This window comes from Zosterops lateralis, assembly GCF_965231275.1.
Source record: "Zosterops lateralis genome assembly, chromosome: 2".
NCBI classification, from domain to species: Eukaryota; Metazoa; Chordata; class Aves; order Passeriformes; family Zosteropidae; genus Zosterops; species Zosterops lateralis.
Window position 1 is genome coordinate 100729199 of NC_139763.1, and position 25270 is coordinate 100754468.

General features: G+C 56.8%; 7 protein-coding genes across 10 annotated transcripts in view; 3 read left to right on the plus strand and 4 right to left on the minus strand.

Annotated features, from left to right (window-relative positions):
* NUMA1 (nuclear mitotic apparatus protein 1) overlaps positions 1-11302 on the minus strand; it is a 40166-nt gene extending 28864 nt beyond the window's left edge. For both annotated transcript variants that reach the window (XM_083884616.1, XM_083884613.1), the window contains exon 1: positions 11218-11302. The gene's annotated coding sequence lies outside the window, so the exon portion shown is untranslated. The remainder of the gene's footprint in view (positions 1-11217) is intronic.
* LOC310906397 (transmembrane O-methyltransferase homolog) lies at positions 7433-8713 on the plus strand. The gene is made up of 3 exons (XM_083855611.1): positions 7433-7853; positions 7938-8134; positions 8353-8713. Exons 1-3 carry the CDS (start codon positions 7592-7594, stop codon positions 8671-8673), a joined length of 780 nt encoding a protein of 259 aa, XP_083711737.1. The 5' UTR covers positions 7433-7591; the 3' UTR covers positions 8674-8713.
* Positions 8900-10699, minus strand: LOC310923414 (uncharacterized protein). The gene is made up of 3 exons (XM_083884625.1): positions 10144-10699; positions 9926-10063; positions 8900-9785 (listed from the first exon to the last, which is right to left on the minus strand). The coding sequence occupies exons 1-3, from the start codon at positions 10453-10455 to the stop codon at positions 9738-9740; spliced, it is 498 nt and encodes a 165-aa protein (XP_083740751.1). The 5' UTR covers positions 10456-10699; the 3' UTR covers positions 8900-9737.
* On the minus strand, positions 10186-16282 carry LOC310923436 (ragulator complex protein LAMTOR1-like). Of its 2 annotated transcripts, XM_083884628.1 has the most exons (6): positions 16184-16282; positions 15090-15235; positions 13967-14044; positions 13384-13510; positions 12967-13093; positions 10186-10203 (listed from the first exon to the last, which is right to left on the minus strand). In XM_083884628.1, exons 1-5 carry the CDS (start codon positions 16223-16225, stop codon positions 13001-13003), a joined length of 486 nt encoding a protein of 161 aa, XP_083740754.1. In that variant the 5' UTR covers positions 16226-16282; the 3' UTR covers positions 10186-10203; positions 12967-13000. The 2 variants fall into 2 exon arrangements, with proteins under 2 accessions (XP_083740754.1, XP_083740753.1); XM_083884627.1 differs by lacking the exon at positions 10186-10203 and having other exon boundaries at positions 11934-13093.
* A 2705-nt stretch (positions 16283-18987) lies between these two features.
* On the plus strand, positions 18988-20113 carry LOC310905809 (transmembrane O-methyltransferase homolog; the record flags this gene model as incomplete). Its single annotated transcript, XM_083854509.1, has 3 exons — positions 18988-19249; positions 19334-19530; positions 19749-20113. 3 exons carry the CDS (start codon positions 18988-18990, stop codon positions 20067-20069), a joined length of 780 nt encoding a protein of 259 aa, XP_083710635.1. The 3' UTR covers positions 20070-20113.
* Positions 20114-20348: 235 nt separating this feature from the next.
* Positions 20349-22176, minus strand: ANAPC15 (anaphase promoting complex subunit 15). 2 transcript variants are annotated; one of them, XM_083884624.1, is made up of 4 exons: positions 21974-22159; positions 20962-21021; positions 20743-20880; positions 20349-20602 (listed from the first exon to the last, which is right to left on the minus strand). In XM_083884624.1, exons 1-4 carry the CDS (start codon positions 22091-22093, stop codon positions 20555-20557), a joined length of 366 nt encoding a protein of 121 aa, XP_083740750.1. In that variant the 5' UTR covers positions 22094-22159; the 3' UTR covers positions 20349-20554. The 2 variants fall into 2 exon arrangements, with proteins under 2 accessions (XP_083740750.1, XP_083740749.1); XM_083884623.1 differs by having other exon boundaries at positions 20349-21021; positions 21974-22176.
* A 30-nt stretch (positions 22177-22206) lies between these two features.
* Positions 22207-25022, plus strand: LOC310923383 (folate receptor gamma-like). The gene is made up of 6 exons (XM_083884622.1): positions 22207-22271; positions 23214-23333; positions 23491-23638; positions 23852-24040; positions 24114-24249; positions 24618-25022. The coding sequence occupies exons 1-6, from the start codon at positions 22237-22239 to the stop codon at positions 24890-24892; spliced, it is 903 nt and encodes a 300-aa protein (XP_083740748.1). The 5' UTR covers positions 22207-22236; the 3' UTR covers positions 24893-25022.
* Positions 25023-25270: the final 248 nt, after the last annotated feature.

The following is a 25270-nucleotide window of genomic DNA, read 5'->3' on the forward strand; positions in this document are numbered from 1 at the left end:
ATTTCTCACAGGTTTCCCAGACCAATGTGTGGCAAAGCAAGCTTTCCCACAGGCTCTGCTGCTGCTGCCTGATCTTTGACAAGGCTGTCAGCATCCACAGTTCCCCCTTTTTGTTTTAAGGCGGAAGGCAGCGCTTGTAATCTCCTGCAGGGCCCTTCGCAGGAAAGAGAACAAACACACCACAAGAGGGCCCTTTAGTCATTTACCGGTTACTAGACAGATCCTCAATCAGACACAGACTTGGAATGATCAGGGAGATTCTCTAGCACATGCCATCGAATTCTTCATGCACCAAAATCAAGTCTTGCTGTTCATTCTTGCAAGGAGTCAGTTACTAATTCTAATACAGTAAACAAAACTTTGTTAGTCTGCTTGAAGAACTGGCAGTCTAACTTGTCAACACTCACTACTCCAGAAGCAAAAGAAGAAAGAGGACACTCCTTCTCTGCTTGTAGAAGGACCATCCGATTGACGATCATCATTCAAAGGTTGCCTGTTGGCCACATTCTGCTTTTGGTGCCACAAATCAGGGCGAACACACCCTACAGGTATCCACCTTACCCCAGTTTCTGTGGAAACGCATGGATACCCACAACCCAAGCTCACACAGGCTCTCCCACTTATTAGTGGTTAGATCCCATACCCAGACTTTTGCTCGAGGCAGATGCATCTTGCCTGAAGACTGCAATGAGAGAAAGTGATTCAGGATGATAGGATTGTTTGAGGTTTGTGGTGCTGTAAGATGATTAATCATATATGGAGCCTTTTCCAATTGACTGTGCAGGGTTTCTCCAGGCATTCCCCTTTTTTGTTTTTTTTTCCAGAACATGCTTTAAAGTACCATGAGCACGTTCAACAATAGCTTGACCAATGAATGCGGAATACCAAATTTGTGCAGTACTTCCCAGAACTGTAAAAACTGCCGTGTCTTCTGTGAGATGTAGGTGGGACTATTATCAGTTTTCACAGAAGAAGGTATACCTAAAATTGCAAAAGCTAGCCTCACATGGGCAATAACATCACAACCCTTTTCTCCAGTATAAGCAGATGCACACATGGCAGAGGAGAAGATGTTGATAGACATGTGCACATACTTAAGTTGGCCAAATTCAGCAATATGAATGACAGAGCTGCAAGGCTTTTAAGCCTCTGGGGTTTACCCTCACTGTCAAAAGCGCAGCAATCTGTGGCAGTCAGCGCAAGAATTGACAATGTTGTGAGCCTGAATTGGCGTTAACTGAAACTGCTCCTGGAGAGTATGCGCACTTTGATGGAAAAAATCGTGCGATGCTTTGACCTGCACAATTTTATCAGGCTGAGGTGCTGCCTGTGCAGGTTTAGCTAACCTGTCAGCCCTGGCATTACCTTTGTTATGAAACCTGGTAAATTGGTGTGACTCCAAATGTGCAGGATGTAATGTGGAAGAATTTGGGCCTGAATTGCATACCACAAAGTTTTCAGCAATTGAAATAAAGCCACATTTTTTACTTCTTTCAGACTTGAACAATCCAAATATTTGGTTATGTCTGCTACATAAGCAGAGTCAGTGACCAAATTCAGGAGGACTTGAGAAAATTGCTGGAATGCCATGGCAAAAATTCAACCAACTGGGCTAAGCCTGACTCGTGGCCTTCTAGCACTTGCCACTCAGATTCATCCTTCCAAGTAACAATGGCTTTCCCTGTTTTTCCTGAACCTTCAGTGAAGACAGTGGGTCCTTGCACCAGCACCCGACTACTTTTGGCTGCAAAGACAAATCAGTTGATTTTGCCAACTTCAATATTTATGACTGTGCAAATGATAAGCAATCTGCCCTGAAAAGTTTTGCAGCGCACTGTGCAAGGAAGTGCTGTTAACAAAGCTCCATTCAAAGTATTCCTGCCGTACTGGAAGAATAATTTTTGCAGGATCAGCTTCCGTTAATTGCAAACACCATTGACAGCATTTGATTATCAAATGAGCAATCAATTCAAACAACATGGGTGCTGCCTTTTTCGCTTGAAGGGACAAAAAGACCCATTCCAAGATGTGCAAGGGATCAGACCATTGTTTACTCCATTGGCCAATGATACCTGTAGGATGAGAAACTGGATTGGTATTTGTCATGGTCTGATCCAGTGGTAAAGGTGCCACAATCTTCCTTGCTAGAGGCATCTTCAAAAAGACACCTAGATCAGTGGAGGCACAGGCACTTTCAGGTGGAGAGTGATTCAGCTCTTTGTACATCCTTAGGTGCACAGTGATCAGTCTTTAGGTGCACTATCAAGCGCAGTGATTTGCTCTTTGTGAGGCTGCCTGAGCACCAGAGCAACATTTGCCACCCCAGGTGACGCATGAGTAAAAGCAAGACTGGGTCTTTCCAAACTCCAGAGAAGCTTCTTTAGTCCATGAAGTCCCCAGAGAAAGAGAACCCCTGGTCTCTGGGGAGAGGGATTATATAGGGTAGCTAGGGGTGGGGTTTCACAACTTGACCAATGGAGAAAGGAGTTGGGATAGGGATCAGTCAGGGGAAGGATCCAAAGCAGACCAATCAGCTGGGGTAAAAAATAACCAGTGGGGTAAAACTGATTAACACATTTCTTCATGATTTCTCTACAGTCATCATTGGCATTATCCTTTGCTAATTGTCTACGTAAAATCTGTCTCAAGTTATCAACGTGTTTCTCCAAGCCTGCTGTTATTTTCTCAACAAAAGTCAGAAATGGTTCCTTTATTCCTTGAGTTATTTTCACATATCCTGGCTTGGGAGCAGCTGTCTCTGTAGTCTTTAACAGTGCCCCAATGCCTATCTTTTGACCCTGCTTGAGAACCTGAGGGTCTCAACGAGCCTGGACATCAGGATTAGAAAGGTTACCAGTTCCCAGAAGAGCATCTATTCCAACAGCATATCTGGGATCATTCAGAGGGAAGCCCATGTTATCTGCTGCAGCCCTATCAGCCACTGCCTCCAGTTGTCCTCAAAATCCCTGAACTGCACAGGTTGGAACAACACTTGACCCAGATGTTTAATATCAAATGGAGCAAGCAGATCAGTGTCTAACACCCTGATAACCTGCATAACTTCTGAAGAGCTAAGCCCATATCTTGCCACTTTATCTTGCAAATCCTGTAAAACTTTCCATGCTATGACATCAGGGCTGTCGACCTGTCCCATGTTCTCAGCAGCCTTGAACACAGGGAAGGCTTGGACACTTCCATGTGGTGTCCCACTGACCTCCTGAACTGCCTGCACATCTTCAACAGAGGCTGGAACAACCACTTGACCTCCATCTCCTTCCCCCCTGCATCTACGGTGTTGATAATCCCGTTCTTGGGCATTCCCATCCTCTCTAATAAGTCCCAATTTCCCATTTCCAGAGCTCGCATTTTGAGCGGTTCCCAAAAATGTCCCGTGTGCTCTGGACGCGTGGTCCCTTGGCACGGTGGGGGTGTCCACAGGTGGCTCTGGAGCAATCAGTTGGGGATTACTTGCCGTGCAAAGAGAGGAGGTGCGAGGGGTGCAAATGGAGGGGACGGTCGCTGATTTCCAGCTGCCACACTGTCAAGTGAAACTTTCACGAGCTGTTCCACAGGTGACAGATTCCTTGGAAATCCCGAGGGGAGGGATACTTCAGAAGAACGTCATCTTGCGGCGAGAGATAGGTTATAAGGGCAATTCCCGTGTCCCTCAAGGGTCCTGGCGAAGCTGAAGGGACCCTGTCTGCAGCGCCTTCAGCCCCGCCGCCTTCCTGTATTCCAGTGTCCATAGAAAGGGCATCCACAACCTCCAAACTTTCCACTTCTGCATCACCTTCCCCTGGTGGCCACTCGTGTAACGCTTTAAAGAGAGTGCCCCACATGATTGCCAGATCAAATGGTTCCTTATCTCCCTTAGCAATCTCATACCATAATGGGTCTCCCAGCGACTGCCAAGTGTCCAGACTCGAAGGCGGTCTTGGTGCTCACTGAAAACCCGTGAATCCTTGTCCAGTGGAACGGGACACGCAGGGAACAATCCGATACAGCAATTCCCATGCACGGTAATGAGTCATTCCACACAGAAGAGACAATCTGTTCTTCTGTAGAACCATGGTTCCCCATGTTTGGAAAACGTTTATCCCCAACAGCCCGCAAAAGCAGGTCATAACCTCAAGCTACGCTGGGAGCCATCCCAGAGCGGCCCTCAGGCTGGGTAAGTCCACTACCCCGTGGTCGTAAAGACCAGCTCTCTCTAGGAACACTCTGGGGAAAACTGCAATACCTCACCCGGTGGAGGGAGCAGGGAGATAGTCCGGTCGCAGTCTTGGCTGCAATACACAGCAAGGTCACCAGATGTAGATATTGTAATTAGGGACGGCTGAAATAAGACTCCGAAGTCTTCTCAATAGCAACATCAATGCCTTTATTAACAGCACGTACTTTCATAGACAGTTCCGAGAGAACCAAGATATGATTGGTCCTCAAAACAATGCCTCACTATCACTGGCTGCTCAGGAACAAAACCCTTCATAAATATCTTGCAAGTAAACAGAAAGTTGGAAACAGCAGGTGCAGAGATGGTTTATAATTCTTTCTCACAGCTTTCCCAGATCAATGTGTGGCAAAGCAAGCTTTCCCACAGGCTCTGCTGCTGTTTGATCTTTGACAAGGCTGTCAGCATCCACACAGAAAGGCTAAACAAAGCTATATATGTTTTTTAATCTCTCATATTCATAAAAAATCTGGAAATGGGACAAATTTTGGAGCCTGTCCTTTGTGGCATGGGGAGAGAGTTTGTGTGTTTGCACAGGTGCAGACTCTGAGTGAGTTCCTGCAAGAGATGTCAAGTTACAGATGAGCAGAGGAAAGAAAGCAGAACATACCTGAAGAAGAACATGCAAAGAACATTGAGTGACTGCAGACCGTGGCTTCAAAAGGACTTCTATCCTTTGAAACAACCCAGCAGTATGGATGCGGGAGCATTTTCAAAGCAGGGACTGGTTTTGGGAAATTTGCATTAGTTAAAGATTACTCAGCAAAACATCATTTCCACTGAGAAAGTTTTATAAGTTATCACTGTCATGTTAATGTTATTTTCTTGTTTTCAAATAGTATGTTAAAAAGGTTTTTAAAGTTCTGTTAGTACCTGTTCTATATGAAGAAGAGAAAATAGTTCACTTGAAAAAATGTCTCACAAGACTAAAAAGCAAATTATAGTTCCAAAGCAATGAGAGACTGAATTTTAATCTTAAAATAATTGAAATAATTGTCTAGAAAAAGAAGAAAGGGTAACAAATTCAATATTATTTAATCCATAAAACTACAGTTAAGTTACAGAACCAAATGATAAAGCAATAATAGGTTATTGGCACAAATATAATTACCAAAAAGAGTAAGATTTTTTTTCAAGGTAACTATTTTTTCTTTTCTCTTTTTTTTTCTCCCTTTTTTTTTTTTTTTTTTTCTTTTTTGTAATATAATTTAAAATGGTTGATATGTTGCAGTGCACCCCCACAACCAAGTGGGTGTTTCTATTTTAGGAAAGGTGGTTCAGTTTCACCCCGACTTTTAATGAAGAAGAACCAGAACTTTCTGTTCTTTGCTCATCGTAATTGGCCCAGTGCCACCACAGGGGTACTGGTTGGATCTTTGAAATGTACCTCAAAACTTGTAGCTGTTTCTACTGGGCAGCAGGCCAGGAGACCCTCCTAAGTCACTGAGTACATAAGAAAGAGCACAGAGGTGCTCAGTGATTTTGGGGGTGTCTTAGCCAGGTGTAAAGGGGCTTCCCTGCATCTGTGCGCGGCTTTTGCTTTTGTTTTGTATTGTTTATTATTTTCTATAGTAATTAAAACCCTTTGCTTTTCAAAACACACCCAGTGAGCGGTCTCGCAATTATTCTAAACCATTTCTGGGAGGTTGCAGGTCATCCCTCAGAACCTGATACATTTTTGTGGGGCTTATAACATGCTGGCCACCATGCAGACTGTATCAGCAGGTCAGGACTACAATTTAATAGGAAAATTCGATAAAATGCAGTAGAACAAAAAACCCAACAGTCAGAATAAATCCTGACACCCTGTTGGTCAGGGTGTTGGTAGCAGTGTGATTAAATGGTGGCTGCAGTCCTCCTGGAGTGACAGATGTGGTTCTGTTGAAGCAATGATCCTGTAGAAGGGTGTGGTTTTCTTCTGAATGTCCAGTGGTGGGGCAGAAGGGTCTAGTCTTCCTCTGGGAATCCAGTGGAAAAAGGCTGACTGTGGTGTGGTGCCAAATCCCATATTGTATCCAGGTAAGAATGCTTGGCTCCTCCCCTGAGTGGAGCATCTCACAATGGAAGGATGTAGCTTATTCAGCCTTGCAGTGAGCCTCAATGGCCCATTAACAGAAGATATCCTCCTGGAGCGAGAATGGGTCATGGAAGAGATAAAGAAACACTGCCCCGCCTGGTTTTAACAGCTGGCCCAATAACAGAGGATATCTGCCCCCCACCCTCCACCCAGGAGTTATTGACAATTGATAGAGAGACAGGAAGACTGATTCAGTGATCAGAATTCAATTTTACTCAGGTTTTCCAAAAGCTTATATACCATTTCAGGAAGGTTAATAATTTCCACTACATTAATTAGATTAAAAGATCATACAAACAACTTATGCATTTACAGCATCTTTCTCATAGGGAGTTGATTGAATCTCTCCTCGTCCCATAAGCAGGTTTAATCCTATCTTCTATAATCTTGAAAGTTCTGTTTGTTCCTGCCATGGCATCCTGGTTATCAAACCAGTCATGCTGATTAAGTCTGTCTTATTCTCCCTCTTGTGTATTCCCACAAGGAGTTATGAGGGATGCGTCATGGAAGGGATAAAGAACACTGCCCCACCTGGTTTTAACAGATGGTAATAGAATACATACTTCTGGTTACGTTTGCATTGTAACCTAAGACACATTGCCAGCCACACTGAGCTGGTAACCAGAGCTCTGATAGCAGCTGCAGCTGAGGTGACACCATCAATAAATAACTGAGTGGCAGCAGGGCTCCACACAGGACTGCCTGCCTCTGCCTGCCTGGAGTGTGGGGACAGGTAAGTGCCACCCCCATTGCCCCATCCTGTCCCTGTGGCTGGGCACCCCCAACAGCTCAGGGGGTCAGCAGCAGGGGGTGGGGAGCAGGGTGTGAGGTGCAGGATATGAGGGGTGGGAGCAGCAACACGGGACCAAGAGAAGTGCTGGGCCTTGTGCTGTACAAGGCCCCTCACAGCAATGCAATTCCCTGGAATGCCAGACATGCCAAGCCAAATCTCTGGACCCTGGCAGCATGGTCCCCAGCACTCCCCAGCCCTGGCACAGGGACCTCCACAGCATCCTGGGAAAGGCATCCTCTCCCTGCAGGCCCAGCAGCACTGGAGCCCAGGGAAAGCTACTACCGGGGGCGGGGCACAGTACAGCCAACTCACGGCATGAGTGGGAGCTGTGAGGCTGGAACCCGGGAGGATGCCCTACCACAGCATCCCCTGTGAGGGGACAGATCTGCTTTGTTACAGTTTAGGGCTCACAATGCTTCAACCGTCTCTGCACAGGGGAGACTAACAGTCGACTCAGCAACTGCAGAAATCGCAGCCTGGCTGGCTTGTGATGGTGTCTCCAGCGATTGCCCTGGCCTTCCTCCCCTTCCTCGTCACCCTGCTGATCCGGTACCGGCACTACCTGGTGCTGCTGTACCGGGCAGTGCTGGTGGCCTGGCTGCGGGACCGGCTCACCGGCACCTCGCGGGAGCAGCGCGCCTTCCAGTACCTGCTGACCCACGCCATCCCTGGGGACCCCCACCACATCCTCCAGACCTTCGACCACTGGAGCTACCACTGTGAGCACCTCAGCTGCGTGGGGCCTGACAAAGGTGAGCGTCACCCGGGCACCTCGGCCCTGCCCAGGGCTGGGGAGGCACAGGGGTGCGGGTGCTGAGAGGGACGTGCCACGCCAGGGCGCATCGTGGAGCGGGTGCTGCTGGAGCAGGCACCGCTGCGGGTGCTGGAGCTGGGCACCTACTGTGGCTATGGCACCGTGCTGCTGGCACAGGGGCTGCCCCCAGGGGCCCGTCTCTACACCATCGAGGGGGACCCCCGGCACGCTGCCGTGGCCGAGAAGGTCATCCGCCTGGCCGGCTTCAGCGAGCAGACGGTGAGCCCCGGGCTTTGGGACAGAGCCCAGCTCTGCACCTCAGACTGGGGAGGGGACGGGTGGGGGCCTGCACTGCTATGGCAGGGACTGCAGCACCTGCTGGGTAGTGTGTGTGGGAAGAGAAAGGTCCTGTCCCACGTGGACCACTCCACCCCATGAAGGCTGGTGGCTGGGCACTCTGACACCCTGCCCCAGCAACTGAGGGTGCTGCAGCACAGGTGGAGCTGATTGTGGGCCCCTCGGAGGAGGTGATCCCCCACCTACAGGAGAAGCACGGCCTGATGAACGCCAACCTGGTCTTCATGGATCACTGGAAACGCTGCTACCTGCGGGACCTACAGTTGCTGGAGAGCCACCAGCTGCTGGCTGAGGGGGCCACCATCCTGGCTGATAACGTCCTCTTCCCCGGGGCACCCCACTTCCTGCAGTACGCCAAGACCTGCGGCAAGTACCACTGCAAGGTGCACCGCGCCAGGCTGGAGTATTTCCACGGCATTCCCGACGGGATCGCTGAGCTCCGCTACACCGGGACCCGCTGAGCCGAGCCTCGGCCTTGGGGTGGCCACGGGGACCGGGCAGTGCCACGTCCCCAACCCCTGCCCCGGCCCCAACACGGGCTCTGGAGGAAAGGCAGTGGCTGCTGTGGTCTGTGGTGGGGCACAGGGAGCTCTGCCAGGCACACCAGGGGGTGGTGGGGAGCAGCCCTGCACCTGTCCGGGTGCTACCCCCCTGCTTGCCCTGGTGGCCTCAGACACCACATTGGGGTTGTTTCCTTGAAAACTCAGTTTATTAGAAAAGATGTATCAGCTCCAATGTGCCAGGGGGCAGTCTCCCCTGTGGCTCTCCTGGGGGGCTTCCCTCTGAAGCCCCTGCCTGTCAGAGTCTGTCTGTGGATATGTTATGCCCCACAACTGTCTCCAACGGTCGGGAACCAGGACCCCGAAGAGACTGGAGAGAACCCCTGGCCTGGCTGAGGTGGGGCCTTGCCAAGGACTGATACGCATCTCCACGAGAACGGAATGCAAGAACAATAGCAGCTCATTACAGTGGACTGAGCTGACTATACTGACCGTGCTAGAAGGGCACAGCTTGCAGCTTGTTCCTGAGCACCCAACTTTGACACAGGTGCCTGCCTTGGCCCTGTGCCCTCTTTGGCTTCGTGCCACTCGCTGTGGTAACCAACCTATAAAGACTCTGCAGATCCCATACACCCTTCGTGATCACCCCACTGGAGAAGATCGCGTCTATGGGCATCTCTACGTCTTGAGGACCTCCGACTCTCCACGTTGGTAGCTATAACCACCTTACCCTCTTTCTCTATCTTTCTCACTATTCTCTATTTTCTTTCCCTACTATCGCATTGTAGGCACTAAATAAAAGTGCATTTTTTTTTTGTTTAAGCAAACTGAGTTGTCCCCTGTTGTGTCTTTTGCGCTTTTAGATCTCCAAAACGAACCATCAGGTTCCCCGCATATGTTTGCGGACCCTGACACTGCCCCACACAGCACCCACGGCAGGGCAGCTTCACTGAACTGTCCCCCAGAGCCGTCCCTGGGGGCAAAGGCTCTCCCCCAGCCTCCAGTCTGGAGTGGTTGTGGCAGAGTCAGATCATCCACTGGTCCTGATCCTGCTCTGTCCCCTCCATGTCCACCTGGGAAAGAAAGAGGCTTGAGATCTCCCACCAGAGCAAGAACCAGCAGAGGGAGGGAAGGAGAGAAAACAGCCCCCAGAGCTCACACTCAGGGTCACACACACTTCACATTCCCTGCTTTGGGCTCTCACACTATTTACCTCATTGATCTCCCCATCATCAGGAGACTCGTTATAATCATTCATCTCGTCCATATCCTGCATGTCCTCATCATCTTCCGAGTCCTCTTCACTGTCTTCATCATCCTCATCATCCTCCTCCTCCTCCTCATCGTAGTGCTGTGGACACAACAGCTCCAGCAACCCCGTCTGCCCCTCCAGCCCTGTGGCAACCCCCCGTTCCCTGCCCACACACCCACCTCGGACGCTGGCTTTCCTATGGGCACCAAGTTGTTGTCCTTCTCAGCGATGCTCTGCAGCTGGGGAAGGGAGAGAGGGGGGTGAGCACCCGACAGCTCCGTGGTACCCGGGCAAACAGGCCTTTGGCTCAGCCCCCGCCTTGTGTCGCTTCCTGGCCACGCCTGTTTCCAGCTCCTGCTGCCTCCCTGGCATCCCCAGCCCAGCAGGGAAGAGCAGCTCCACACACCTGCCTGACCACCCTGGCACCAGGCAGGGGGGTCCCAGTGCCACTCTGGGGCTGACAGGGCTCCAGGTGTCCCCGTGTGTGGCATCAGGAGCTCAAACACAAAGCTTGTGTGTTTCTTTATCAAAATAGAGCCAAATCTGAGACATCTGATCAGCCAGACCAACACAACCACAGCAGATAATTAAAGCTCAATTAAAATACGTCAGCGCCTCCCACCCAGAGGGACTTGCAACCTCCTCTTCTAAGTGCTGGGCTTTTAATTGATTTACACTTTATTAATTAATTATAAAAACTTAATTACTGAGACACTTTTTAAAACTTTAATCAAATAGATGTTCTCCCCCCCACACTCAGGGGCGATGCGGCAACAAACCGCGCTGAGAGCGCAAACACCTGTCAGTTCCCAGGATCAGGAACCGCTCCTCGCCTCCCTCGGGAGTTCAGTTCATTAATTCATTGGGAGCCGGTGCAGGAACCTCGGTTCAGCAGCATCGTATCAATTCACCCCCCCCCCACAGTAACCGGGGAGCTCCGGTAACACCCGCACCAGCCAGGGCCACACGGATGTGGGACACGGGAGCAGCCGGGGCTGGAACGCGGGCACAGCCGGGAACAGGCGGGGGAGCCCCGGGACACCCTGAACCCCCTGCCCGGCACCGCCTCGGGGCTGAACGAGCCCCACGGCCGTGCCCGCTGAGGGAGCGGGGGCCGCTGACACGGCCCCGAGCCCATTCCCGGCCTGCTGACACCCGCCCCGGCGGCCCCACAGCTCCCCCTCCTCCGCGCCGGCCCCCGGGAAAACAAAACAAAACAAGGAAGAGGCGCAAAGTCTTTGTTGGGGCCTTACCGGGGCCTTACCGCCCTCGTCGGCGCGCTGGAGTTAATCCGCCATGAGCCCCGCAGGCCGGAGAGGGCCGGGGAGCGGCGGCCGCGCACAAAAGAGGAAGGGACGCTGAGCCCTCGCTGCCGTCCGGGAGAGCCCCGGGAGTCCTCCCCGCCGCCTCTGGGCCGCCCGAGGCCGCTCAGGGCCGCAGGAGGGGCTCCCCGAGCGCGGCCGGCAAAGGCCACACGGAGAAGGTTCTCTCCAAGCGGCGCTGGGGCAGCAGAGGAGCCCGCCGGGAGCGCGGCCGCCCAACGCCGCTGCCGAGGGCTCCGGCTGTGCCCAGCCCCGGGAAACGGAGAGAACCACAGGCCCGAGACACGCTCCGGGCGGGAGCCCCGGCCTTAGGGAAGGGGCCGCCGGGCTCGGCCCCAGGCGGAGGCGCTGCCACAGCCGGGCCCGGCGGCCCGAGGGTTCCGCGCTCGCCCGCCCGTGGCACAGCCCCGCTCTGCGGCCCCGGCACCGCCAGGGGAACCGCCCCGCCTCAGCTCTCCCCGTACCGTGACCCGAGTCCGTTTTCGGCGTCGCCGGGGCTCCGCTCGGACCGATCTCCCCGCAGCAGCCCCGAGCCGCCCGTGCCCGGGCCCCGCCGCTCTCATTCGAACGGCAGCGCCGCCCCCGCTCCTGCCCATTGGGCACCGCCGGCCGCGGGCGGCAGCGGGTGCGGCGCTCGCCTTGGACTGCAGGGGGCGCTCCCCGGGCACCGGAACACTGAGCATCCCGTCCCCAGAACACAAGAGCTGATGTGTGTGTCTCCAATGTAGATAATGGGGTGGCTGAGGAGTCAAGCAACGACTCTCGGTATTAAACATCAATTGTTGATATCAATACGCCATTAGAAAGAACGAGATGTGGCTGAAGAAGGAGGGCAAGGTGAGATAGGGCAGCACTGAAAAACATCTTTCTTGTAGTTCCTGCTGGTAAGCACAAGACAGTACAGCATCAGCCCAGGACTGAGTGGCAGGAAGTGGGCATTGACTGTAGGGTGGGATTAAGACCACTAAAAACCCCAAAACCCCTCTGACCCATTTCCAGGGAGACGTCAAAAAAAAAGACTGTGCATGACACCCCCTTAAAGGTGGGTCATCATACATTCCCTGTCCCCTTGTCCTCTTGGCCCTGTGGGACATGATCAAAGAGGTGACAAGGGACAGACAGATGTATGTGCCCCCCCACCACCAGGGCATGGCTCCCCCATCACGTCCATGCTGTGTCTGACAGAGAACAGTGGAGACAGGCACTGGATGAACATGGCTTTATCTACTGTGGCAAAAAATAATAGTTATTAAAAAAAAAAAAAAAAAAAAAAAAAAAAAAAAAAAAAACCCAATAAAGGTCTAACCATGTCAAAAGGAGAAGGGATGGTGTCGGAGCCACCAGGCCCCACGCAGAGCATCACACCTGCCTGGCCCCAGCTCACCTGTCCTGGTGACCTGGCACACGGTGCTGACCCACTCCAGGGCCTCCTGGCACCGGCTCTTCCCTTTGTGCTCATCCCTGTGCAAGGCAGTGTCCAGCTGACACGGCCTCCTCCCCACACACACACCCCCACCCACCCAGGAGGAGGAGAAAGCCTCAAGCAGTCAGTGCACGTGGCCTCGACGTGCCCATGATGGGGCCTTGGCATTCAGTAGGAAACAGGGAATCTGTCCAAGTCCTGTGGCAGCAGCAGCATGGGGAGGAAAGGGATATAAAGAGAAAAAAACCAAAAACAACCCAAAGCTGTGGAACAGCGGTGGTGGGGGCAGATTCAGGGGATGCCAAACTGTACAACCAGTTCTTCTTTGGCGTCAACACGGATCTGTGAGAGCGCACTGAAGGCGTAGGCAGCTATCCGGGACACCTGCGGGCACGAGGACAGGGCTGTGTCACCTGTGGCTACTGAAACTCACCCTTATCCCAAAGAAACTGTCACGGGTGGTTAGACCCCAGTCCTAAAGAGCCCCTAAACCTCTCCTGGGCTTCACCCCCACCTCCAACAAGGCCTAAAACCTGACCTAGGCTTTGCCCCCAGCTCTAAAAAGTCGTGTCAGGGCTCTGGGAAAGCCAGGAGGGCATCACTGCTCCTCCAGGATCAGGATGTGTCTCTGGGCAGCATCTCAGGGGCTCAGGGCTCAGCCCAGCCCTGCTCACCTGCTGCAGGTCTGCGAAGGGGACGGGGTCGCTGGCGAGCACTTGGTGCGGTTGGTTCGTCAGGGACGGCAGCAGGGGGAGCTTCTTCCAGTGCGTCAGGTTGCTGCTGAGCATGGCCAGGCGTGTGCTGCCAGGGAGAGCAGCCAACATCAGGGCCATGCCAAGACATGGCAACACCCAGAGGATGGGTGCTGCACCCCCAGGCACTGGCACCCCCAGGGGAGAAAGGAGGAGCACTGCTGCTGCACTCACAGCATCCAGCCCTCTGCACTCCCTGCAGCAGAGGACCAGAGAGCCTCCAGCTCTCCCACAGAGGCAGCCCTCAAGCAGGAGCAGTCACATCCAGCCCCCCACCATCTGCCCCAAGGGCTGGCTGAACACAGGAGCCCTTTGTCCTGGCCTCTGCTGCCTGCACTGCCATGGCCCTTCCCTGTGCAGGCTGCACCCTCACCCAGCTCTCTGAGACACAGCAGCCCTTCTACAGGCCGAGTTCACTCCCCAGGCCACACCCTTGGGACCTGCCAAGGGACACACAGGGCTGGGAAAGGACTGTGGGCACCCCAGGGAGAGGTGCAGGTCTCACCTGTATTGCCTGGCTCTGTCCATGTACTCGTGCTGCTCCATGCCCTGGGAATCCGCTGCTGACACGTCGATGATGTTGCTGCAGAGACACAAGACAGTGGCTCCCACTGGAGGAGATCACTGCTCCCCCTGAGTTCCCTCCCCCTCTCAGGGCATCCTCTGACCACGGCAGACAAAATCCAGCACCCGCCAGCACCCTAAAACAAACATCTCAAGGCCAAACTGGCCCCATGAATGCTGCCAGCTGGACACAAGTGTGCCAGGCTGGAGTGGCTGCTCGCCAGAAAGGAAATGCCAGGGACTGTTTGCCCACAGCTGCCCTGGGGCAGAGGCAGGCAGAGGCTGCAGGAAGCTGGGGCTAGTCTGGGCTCCGGGGAGCTTGGCATGCAGCCACCTGAGGAAAAAAGGAAACACTGGGAGGACAATGTGCTTGGCAGATGTGCTGAGAGCCCCAGTACAGGGCCTGGGCTCACAGAGGACCCTGGCACTTGCCCAGGGCGCTGCCACAGCCCCACTGTGTGCACCCCACAGCAAAGCAGGGCTCAGAGCTGCTGTGGCCCTGCATGTCGGACACACACCAGTGGCCACCGGCTCCCCAGTGCCAGGCAGGAGAGCAAAAGGGGCTATGAGCATCCCAAAGCCCTCCAGCCAGGCTGGACACAGCCCTCACCCCACATTGCTCCTGGGAATTTGAGGAAAAGCCTCCTCAGAAGGGAATCCAGTACTGCTGCCCCCCTGCCACCCTCTCCACATCCCCATGGACTCACTTTCTTCTCCAAACCCTGTGCCTGTTTCCAGCCCAGTAGCCAAGGGGTTACCTCACATCTGGGCTCCTGTCCCTGTGTCCCTGTGGGGCTCAAAGCTGACGAGGGGCTGTCTGAGGGCAGAGGGACAAGGGCAAGGGCTCTGCCACAGCCCCCCTTCCCCTCAGCACACAAGGCTGACCATGGGGCCCACAGGCAGGCAGCCCCCCCTGAGTACCACATCCTGGTCACCGCTGGTCCCCACGGCTGCTGCCGGCCCCAGGGGCACGGCCTGAGGCTCACATGGCTGTTCTGGCCCCAGGGGCACGGCCTGAGGCTCACAGGGCTGTTTTGGCCCCAGGGGCACAGCCTGAGGCTTACATGGCTGTTTTGGCCAGGATGGAGGACAGCATGGCCTGCTCATCCGTGCGTGCCGACGGCAGGTTGTGGTAGCTCTGCTCCGCTCCGTTCAGCACCTTGCTGGGGGGGCTGGCTGTCGGCTCCAGCAGCCGCTTCGTCTCCTCCTCCTGAGGGAAAGGCAAGAGCAGAATCAGCCCTGAGCCCCCACACCAGCTCTGTTAACCCCATGGAAGGATGGGAGTCTCACCCTTCCCTCACTGCCAGGAAGCTCCCTGGGCATCCCAGTGTAACCCAAAACAGCCTCGGCTCTGCCAGGCCCATCTTTACCCAATTCTTCTGCCTTTTCCCAGCTGAAGGCCCCACCCACAAAGGCAGCAAGTGTGGCTGAAATCAGGCAGCACATCTGGAGTGGCCAGTCCTGCAGGCAGGAGTCTGCATGAAGTCACCATGGACCTGCATGAAGTCCTGCAGCTCATGAGGACCTGCTGTGGCCCCAGCCCTGACTGGGCCCCTCAGGGAGCCCACCCTGGCAGAGCAGGGGGCTCCCCCCACCAGTGAACCCCACCTGCCACAGCCCTGAGGGGTGGGGGGCTCCTGGAGTCACAGGGCATGTTCCCCACTCACTGCAGGGGCTGCAGAACGTGCTGCCATCCCCAGCCCGGGCCCTGCTCTTTCCCCTCTCCCCACAGGAGCGGGTTCGGGCTGTCCCAGCCGAGCTCCCGCCGCCCCCGCGGGTTCAGTTTGGCGGGACGGGTGAGGCCCCGGCTCTGGCCCGGCCCCGGAGCTGCGAGACGGTCCCGCCGGCCCGGGAAGGGAAACTGGAGCTGCTCCCGCCGGTGCCGCCCGAGGCCTGGGCCTCACACCTGCCCCGGGGCGGGGAAGGCCCGGCCCGACCCCCGAGCCGCCGCCTGCAGCCCCCCCGGCACCGGGGGACACTCCATACCCGCGGGGAACGAGCGACACGGAGGCGGCGAGGGGTGGGAGCAGCAGCTCCGGGAGCGGGGAAGCGCCGGGCCCCGTCCCCGGGCGGCCCCGGGGGAGGCGGGACTGGGCCGAGCGTCCCTCCCGGCGCCGCCCCCGCCGCGGGCCCCGCGTCCCCCCTGCGCCGGGCCCACCTGGTCGGAGGCCTCGGCCTCGCTGCTGTAGCAGCAGCCCATGGCGAGCGCGGCCCCGGCTCCGGCCCCGGCTCGGGCCCGCCGCGCGCTCACGTGATCGCCGGGGGTCACCCCGGTCACGTGACCCGCGGGGACACAAACAGCGGCGCGCGCGCGCACACGCGCAGGGCCGCGCCCGCCGGCGGGGGCGCGCGCGACGGTGTCACGTGGGAGGGGACGGCGCTGGTCACGCGGCCCTGCGCGCGCGTTCACGTGCCTTCTTCCAATGCACCGCCCCCTCCATTGAGAATCCATTATTAACCGTTCCCAGCCTGGGGGGGAGCAGGGGAGGGAGGACTTTCCCCCTTTTCCTCCTTCAGCCCTGTCACAACAGCTTTTGAGAATTTTGAATTCCCTTTGGAGGGTAGGGAAAGCGTGTTCTTGTTGCTGTGTCTGCTATGTCTCAGTGCAGTCATGTTTGGAAGCAGAACAGGGATTTCCAAGAAGGCCTTTCAGAGACTTGTCCCAAGGGGGAATAGTCATGGAATGTGTGAGAAAATAGGCCATTTTTTTTTTTTAAATTCTCTGCTCCAGTGGTTTGGGAGTTCACCCCTGGACAACTACAGGACTCTGATAAAGTGACAGAATATTTGCAAGGAGAAGGCTGTGGCAGCTCCAGAGATGAGCAGGTTCCTGCAGTGTGTTGGGCCCTGGCTACTCTTTGTTGGACACTGGTGGTCAGCAGAGCACCCACGGGGAGGAGGAGGACACAACAACAGGCACCGTGGCCACGACAACTGCAGCTGAAGTGGGGAACAGCCCATGGTGGGAGCAGTCACCCCTGCATGGGAGAAGGGACCCAAGACAAAACCAGTAGAGTTAGTGAGGGATGGCAAAGCAGGGCCCTCAGAACAGGAGGAGGCAGGGCCAGAGAAAATCATCCGTCCACGTCCCCAGGTGGGCTGTAAGATGTGTGAAAAGGTTCCAGCCACCAGTCAGGTGAGCCCCTGGTGACCTGGTTACTCCAGTGCTGGGATATCCTGGCTCACGATATGGAACGGGATGGTAGTGAAGCCTGGGTAATGGGATCCTTGTCCTGAGATGTGAACACTGACAAGGGCATCAGGAAGAGGACAACAACTCTCAGGCTCTGAAGGCAACTCCTGTCAAGCATGAGGGAAAGGCATTCTCTCAAGGATGATCAAGGAGTGCACTGAGACAAGTGGAACACCATGGAGCAAGGTGCCCAGTATCCTGGAGAGAATAAGCTGTGCTGGAGGTTGAGTCTACTATAGGGATTCAAATAACAAAGTCCCCTCTAAGTCCAGATGTCCAGTGTACACAGTCCTTGTGGCACAAGTTTGTACAGAGCACACCCTTGTCATACACCAACTCACTGTCCAGTAAATTGGCAGAGGAAGCTGTCTGGTATCATCCATTGTCGGGAGGGTGGGAGTCTTCCATATGAATCTTTTCTTTTCTTGTACCCCTTGTCATTAGTATTGTTGCTGTTACTGTTCATTTTCTCATAGCAAATAAATTGTTCTTACCTCAACCACAGATCTCTACCTTTTGTGCCCCAAATTCTCTCCATCCTGCCGCTGTGGGAAGGGGGAGAGGAAGGCAGGGGAGCGAGAGTATGGAAATGGTTTGGAGGGTCTCAGTGGGGACACTGAACAGGGGAGTACCATTCCTAAACCACAACAGATCCCATTGCCCCTACCCTCCACACCTCCAGTGCTCCCAACGCCCCCATGGTCCTCGGGCCTACAGTGTCCCCAGTGTCCACTGATTCCCAGTCCTCCCAGTGCCCAGTGCTTCTGTCTCCCCATGCTCCTGTTGCTCAGTGTTTCCAGTACCCAATGTTCTCAGTGCACAGTGACAGGAGTCCAGCTCCAGTATCAGGACCATAACTCTGAATACTACACACCAGTATTGGGACCTCAGCTAAACTATTGGTACCCCGACTCCAGTATCAGCACCCCAGCCTAAGGCCCCCTTGTGCAGCCCAGGACTCCTCCCAGCCCCGCCTGGCCCCGTCTCTGTTACCAGCTGCACTGAGCTGGTAACCAGAGCTCTGATAGCAGCTGCAGCTGAGGTGACACCATCAATAAATAAATGAGTGGCAGCAGGGCTCCACACAGGACTGCCTGCCTCTGCCTGCCTGGAGTGTGGGGACAGGTAAGTGCCACCCCTATTGCCCCATCCTGTCCCTGTGGCTGGGCACCCCCAACAGCTCAGGGGGTCAGCAGCAGGGGGTGGGGAGCAGGGGGTGAGGTGCAGGATATGGGGGGTGGGAGCAGCAACACAGGACCAAGAGAGGTGCTGGGCCTTGTGCTGTACAAAGCGCCTCACAGCAGCACAATTCCCTGGAATGCCAGACTTGACAAGCCAAATCTCTGGACCCTGGCAGCACAGTCCCCAGCACTCCCCAGCCCTGGCACAGGGACCTCCACAGCATCCTGGGAAAGGCATCCTCTCCCTGCAGGCCCAGCAGCACTGGAGCCCAGGGAAAGGTACTTCCAGGGGGGGCACAGTACAGACAACTCACGGCATGAGTGGGAGCTGTGAGGCTGGAACCCGGGAGGATGCCCTACCACAGCATCCCCTGTGAGGGGACAGATCTGCTTTGTTACAGTTCAGGGCTCACAATGCTTCAACCGTCTCTGCACAGGGGAGATTTTCAAAGCCTGGGCCCAAGGTTATGCTACTGAGAGTGGACACAGAGCGTGCAAAACTTCCCATTTGACAGAACTCCCAAGATAAGTAGGAAACTAACAGTCGACTCAGCAATTGTGCAAAAATTGCAGCCTGGCTGGCTTGTGATGGTGTCTCCAGCGATTGCCCTGGCCTTCCTCCCCTTCCTCGTCACCCTGCTGATCCGGTACCGGCACTACCTGGTGCTGCTGTACCGGGCAGTGCTGGTGGCCTGGCTGCGGGACCGGCTCACCGGCACCTCGCGGGAGCAGCGCGCCTTCCAGTACCTGCTGACCCACGCCATCCCTGGGGACCCCCACCACATCCTCCAGACCTTCGACCACTGGAGCTACCACTGTGAGCACCTCAGCTGCGTGGGGCCTGACAAAGGTGAGCGTCACCCGGGCACCTCGGCCCTGCCCAGGGCTGGGGAGGCACAGGTGTGCGGGTGCTGAGAGGGACGTGCCACGCCAGGGCGCATCGTGGAGCGGGTGCTGCTGGAGCAGGCACCGCTGCGGGTGCTGGAGCTGGGCACCTACTGTGGCTATGGCACCGTGCTGCTGGCACAGGGGCTGCCCCCAGGGGCCCGTCTCTACACCATCGAGGGGGACGCCCGGCACGCTGCCGTGGCCGAGAAGGTCATCCGCCTGGCTGGCTTCAGCGAGCAGACGGTGAGCCCCGGGCTTTGGGACAGAGCCCAGCCCTGCACCTCAGACTGGGGAGGGGACGGGTGGGGGCCTGCACTGCTGTGGCAGGGACTGCAGCACCTGCTGGGTAGTGTGTGTGGGAAGAGAAAGGTCCTGTCCCACGTGGACCTCTCCACCCCATGAAGGCTGGTGGCTGGGCACTCTGACACCCTGCCCCAGCAACTGAGGGTGCTGCAGCACAGGTGGAGCTGATCGTGGGCCCCTCGGAGGAGGTGATCCCCCGCCTGCGGGAGAAGCACGGCCTGATGAACGCCAACCTGGTCTTCATGGATCACTGGAAACGCTGCTACCTGCGGGACCTACAGTTGCTGGAGAGCCACCAGCTGCTGGCTGAGGGGGCCACCATCCTGGCTGATAACGTCCTCTTCCCCGGGGCACCCCACTTCCTGCAGTACGCCAAGACCTGCGGCAAGTACCACTGCAAGGTGCACCGCGCCAGGCTGGAGTATTTCCACGGCATTCCCGACGGGATCGCTGAGCTCCGCTACACCGGGGCCCGCTGAGCCGAGCCTCGGCCTTGGGGTGGCCACGGGGACCGGGCAGTGCCACGTCTCCAACCCCTGCCCTGGCCCCAACACGGGCTCTGGAGGAAAGGCAGTGGCTGCTGTGGTCTGTGGTGGGGCACAGGGAGTGTGACGGGGCTCATTCCCCATAGAGCTCCTGCAATGCACAGGGAGCTCTGCCAGGCACACCAGGGGGTGGTGGGGAGCAGCCCTGCACCTGCCCAGGTGCTACCCCCTGCTTGTCCTGGTGGCCTCAGACACCACATTGGGGTTGTTTCCTTGAAAACTCAGTTTATTAGAAAAGATGTGTCGGCTCCAATGTGCCGGGGGGCAGTCTCCCCTCTGGCTCTCCTGGGGTCTTCCCTCTGAAGCCCCTGTCCCCTACAGCACCTACAGCACGGGAGCTTCACTGAACTGTCCCCCAAAGCCATCCCTGGGGGCAAAGGCTCTCCCCCAGCCTCCAGTCTGCAGTGGTTGTGGCAGAGTCAGATCATCCACTGGTCCTGATCCTGCTCTGTCCCCTCCATGTCCACCTGGGAAAGAAAGAGGCTTGAGATCTCCCACCAGAGCAAGAACCAACAGAGGGAGGGAAGGAGAGAAAACAGCCCCCAGAGCTCACGCTCAGGGTCACACACACTTCACATTCCCTGCTTTGGGCTCTCACACTATTTACCTCATTGATCTCCCCATCATCAGGAGACTCGTTATAATCATTCATCTCGTCCATATCCTGCATGTCCTCATCATCTTCTGAGTCCTCTTCGCTGTCTTCATCGTCTTCATCATCCTCCTCCTCCTCCTCATCGTAGTGCTGTGGACACAACAGCTCCAGCAACCCCGTCTGCCCCTCCAGCCCTGTGGCAACCCCCCCGTTCCCTGCCCACACACCCACCTCGGACGCTGGCTTTCCTATGGGCACCAAGTTGTTGTCCTTCTCAGCGATGCTCTGCAGCTGGGGAAGGGAGAGAGGGGGGTGAGCACCCGACAGCTCCGTGGTACCCGGGCAAACAGGCCTTTGGCTCAGCCCCCGGCTTGTGTCGCTTCCTGACCACGCCTGTTTCCAGCTCCTGCTGCCTCCCTGGCATCCCCAGCCCAGCAGGGAAGAGCAGCTCCACACACCTGCCTGAACACCCTGGCACCAGGCAGGGGGGTCCCAGTGCCACTCTGGGGCTGACAGGGCTCCAGGTGTCCCCGTGTGTGGCATCAGGAGCTCAAACACAAAGCTTGTGTGTTTCTTTATCAAAAATAACCAAATCTGAGACATCTGATCAGCCAGACCAACACAACCACAGCAGATAATTAAAGCTCAATTAAAATACGTCAGCGCCTCCCACCCAGAGGGACTTGCAACCTCCTCTTCTAAGTGCTGGGGGTTTAATTGACTTACACTTTATTATTTAATTATAAAAACTTAATTACTGAGACGCTTTTTAAAACTTTAATCAAATAGATGTTCTCCCCCCACACTCAGGGGCGATGCGGCAACAAACCGCGCTGAGAGCGCAAACACCTGTCAGTTCCCAGGATCAGGAACCGCTCCTCGCCTCCCTCGGGAGTTCAGTTCATTAATTCATTGGGAGCCGGTGCAGGAACCTCGGTTCAGCAGCATCGTGTCAATTCACCCCCCACAGTAACCGGGGAGCTCCGGTAACACCCGCACCAGCCAGGGCCACACGGATGTGGGACACGGGAGCAGCCGGGGCTGGAACACGGGCACAGCCGGGAACAGGCTGGGGAGCCCCGGGACACCCTGAACCCCCTGCCCGGCACCGCCTCGGGGCTGAACGAGCACCACGGCCGTGCCCGCTGAGGGAGCGGGGGCCGCTGACACGGCCCCGAGCCCCTTCCCGGCCTGCTGACACCCGCCCCGGCGGCCCCACAGCTCCCCCTGCCCCCGTGCCCACCCAGGCCTGGTGCTGCTGCTCCTGCTGCTGCAGCTCGGTCTCGTCAACGCAGGGGCGGTCGAGGTTGAACCAGAGGGACTCGGTGAGGCGGGGCAGGAGGGAGGGGAAGAGCGTGGACATGGCGGGAGCTCCGGGAGCAGCGCCAGGCCGGCGCCGGCCGCCCAGCCGGAAGTGCAGCACAACCCGGACGCGGTTACGGGGCGAGGCGCATGCGCAGAGGAAGGGCGGTTGCTCCTGGCAAGGGCCAACCCACAAGGCGAAGAATGGGGGCGTGGCCAGGGCGCCGTATGATTGACAGGTACGGGGATGATTGACAGCCCGGGGGCGGGCCCCGCGCGTGTCCCTGTCTGGGGCCGCTGTGAGGGCCCGGGGATTCGTGACCATCCCGGGAATTATCCGTGACCCCCTGCGGATATGAGACCCCAATGGGGAGGATCTGTGGCCCAAGTGAAGGGCTTTTTGTGATCCCCCACAATATCTGTGCCCCCCTTGGGGTGTCTCAAACTAATGGTGGTGTGTGATCTCCACAGGTACCAGTGACCCATCTGTGATCCCCATGGGGTATCTGCTCCTGTGGGGGCAAGTGTCATCCATGGGTGGGGGTATCTGTCATCAGTGAGGGGGGGTATCTGCGACCCCACCAGGGGGTATCTTCCCCCCTCCTCAGGGCGTCTGTGACCCCCAGGGCATGTGTGGCCACCTCATCACATGTGACCTTAGAAGTATCTGCCACTTCCAGGGAATCTTCCCTCCTTTCCCCGCCCCAGCCAGGCACTGGAGGGTTTCTGTCCCTCCCCAGGCACAGGTGACTGCTCTCCCCCAGGGTATCTGCTCCCCCCTCCATGGGACATCTGTGATCCCCTGGAGCACCTGTAATTCAATAAGGGGCACTTGTCTCTACCCTGCGGCCATCTGTGACCCCACAGCGGTACCTGTCCCCAGCAGGAACATCTCTTACCCACCATGGTGTTCCTGCCCCGGTCACTCACAGGGACCCTGTGGTGTTGGGGGGCCAGGCCCTGCCCCTTGTGCTGGTGTCAGGGAAACAGGCCACCTCCCACGGGAGGGAAGGAAAAACAGCCACAGGTGGATTTTGGCTGGTGCTGGCCCCAGCCAGGCACCAGGAGGATGAATTCCAGCTGCATGCAGGGCTGGGGGGTGGGCCATGACAGGCAGGAGTGTCAAGCCAGGACACAGCAGGGTGCCAGGGCGGGGTGCACTGTCTCCTCCCTGCCCCCAGTGCTGCCCAATCCGCCACATTCCCACATCCCGTGATCAGTGGCCAAGGGTTGTGCTGCGCCACAACCTTTGAGATGAGCTGTGCTCGTCCCACGGCACCTGGAGCCCAGCTGCCCCCCAGGTAAGAGCCTTGACCCCTGCCACCCCCAGGTGAGATCCCTGACCCCACTCCTGGTGGTCCTGGGCAGTGACCAGGTGCTGCAGCACTTCCACGTGCAGTGTGGGGGACTTTGTCCCTGCTGTCACCACGGCTCTCAGTGCTGCTGTCGCCCTGGCAGAGCGATGGCAGCGCTATTGGCTCTGCTGGTGCTGCTGGGCTGGCCAGCTACCACCTCAGCTGTGACAGGGGACTCGTTGCTGAACGTCTGCATGGACGCCAAGCACCATAAAACAGAGCCTGGCCCTGAGGGGCAGCTCTATGGGCAGGTATGGTCCTCATCCACTGCACCAGCACCCGCTGGTGTCACTTGCTGTGGGGTCACCAGGATGGAGGCTGGGGGCTCTGTGCCCCGACAGGATTCCGTCACCCAGTGTCACCCACTCATGGGCACTGGTGCTTTCCCTGGACCCACAGCAGGTCCCAGCTGAGCCCTGTGGGTCCTGATGGGTCCCAGCTGAGCCCCAGCTGCCCTGGTGCAGTGTGTCCTCTGGAAGGACAACGCCTGCTGCACTGCCAACACCAGTTTGGAGGCCCACCAGGACCAGTCCTACCTGTACAACTTCAACTGGGACCACTGTGGGGCCATGCCAGAGAAGTGCAAGCGCCACTTCATCCAGGACACGTGTCTCTATGAGTGTTCTCCCAACCTGGGGCCATGGATCGACCAGGTAGGTGCAGACCCCACCCTCACCCACCCACCAGGATCCCTGGGGTGAACTGGGGGAAACTGGGGTCCTGCAGGCAGACAGCAGCTGGAGGAAGGAGCGGATCCGGGACGTGCCACTGTGCCAGGAGGACTGTGAACAGTGGTGGGAGGATTGCCAGGATGCTGTCACCTGCAAGGTCAACTGGCACAAGGGCTGGAACTGGACTACAGGTGAGGGTGGGTTGTGGGGCAGCCCCATCATACCTCATCCCTCCTGTGGGTCTCCAGTCCTCCTCCATTTCCCTGTAGGGGAAGTTGTGTCCACCCTCCCCGGTGGCTGTGAGTGGGTCCAGGGGTGTGAGGGTCCCAATGGGGTGGGGGTGGCAGCCAGATGGAAGTCACCTGTGCATGTGAGTGGGTCAGGGTGTGTGAGGGTCCCCATGGCGTGTGGGGTGATGTAGTGGTAGACCCTGTGCTGCCTTGAGGTCAACTGTGTCTTCCCCAGCAATGCCAGTGGGACCCGTCTGCACCCCATGCACAGGGGCACAACACCCATTTCCCAAAGCCCTTCACCCACTTCCCCCCTTGCCCGCCCCCAGGCACCAACCAGTGTCCCAAGGGTGCCATGTGCCAGAGGTTCAAGTTTGTGTTCCCCACGGCGGCCGCACTGTGTGAGCAGATCTGGTCTGGCTCCTACCGCTACACGTCCCACCACCGTGGCAGCGGGCGCTGCATCCAGATGTGGTTTGATCCCGCACAGGGGAACCCCAATGTCGCTGTCGCCCAGTACTACGCCCGTGGCAGTGCTCCTCCAAACTCCTTCTTCTCCATCCTGCTGTTCCTGCTGCCCCTCACCCTCCTGGCCCTGCTCTGAGCAGGAGGGGCTGCAGGCTGGAGCAGGCAGTAGGTGGTCAGGGCGGCCACCAGGCTGCCTTGTGCCTCCCCATGGGATGTTCCCAAGTTGTGTCGCTCCCAGGCACACATGAATAAACGCTCCTACCCTGCTTGGTGTTGGGGTGCTGTGGGGTTGAGGGTTGGGGCGGCAATAGGATGGTTGAGGGAGACACCTGGGGGTGTCTGATCCTGCTTCTGGTGGGGAGATGAAGCAGACATCACTGCTATTCACTTATACCGACCAGCCTGGCTACCCGGTGCTGCCTCCCCCAAACCCCTGTGCGGGCAAAGCAGAAGGCACAGGGCTGCCTGCCACTGAGGCCCAGAGGGATGGGATCGCTGAATGTGTCCCAGCATC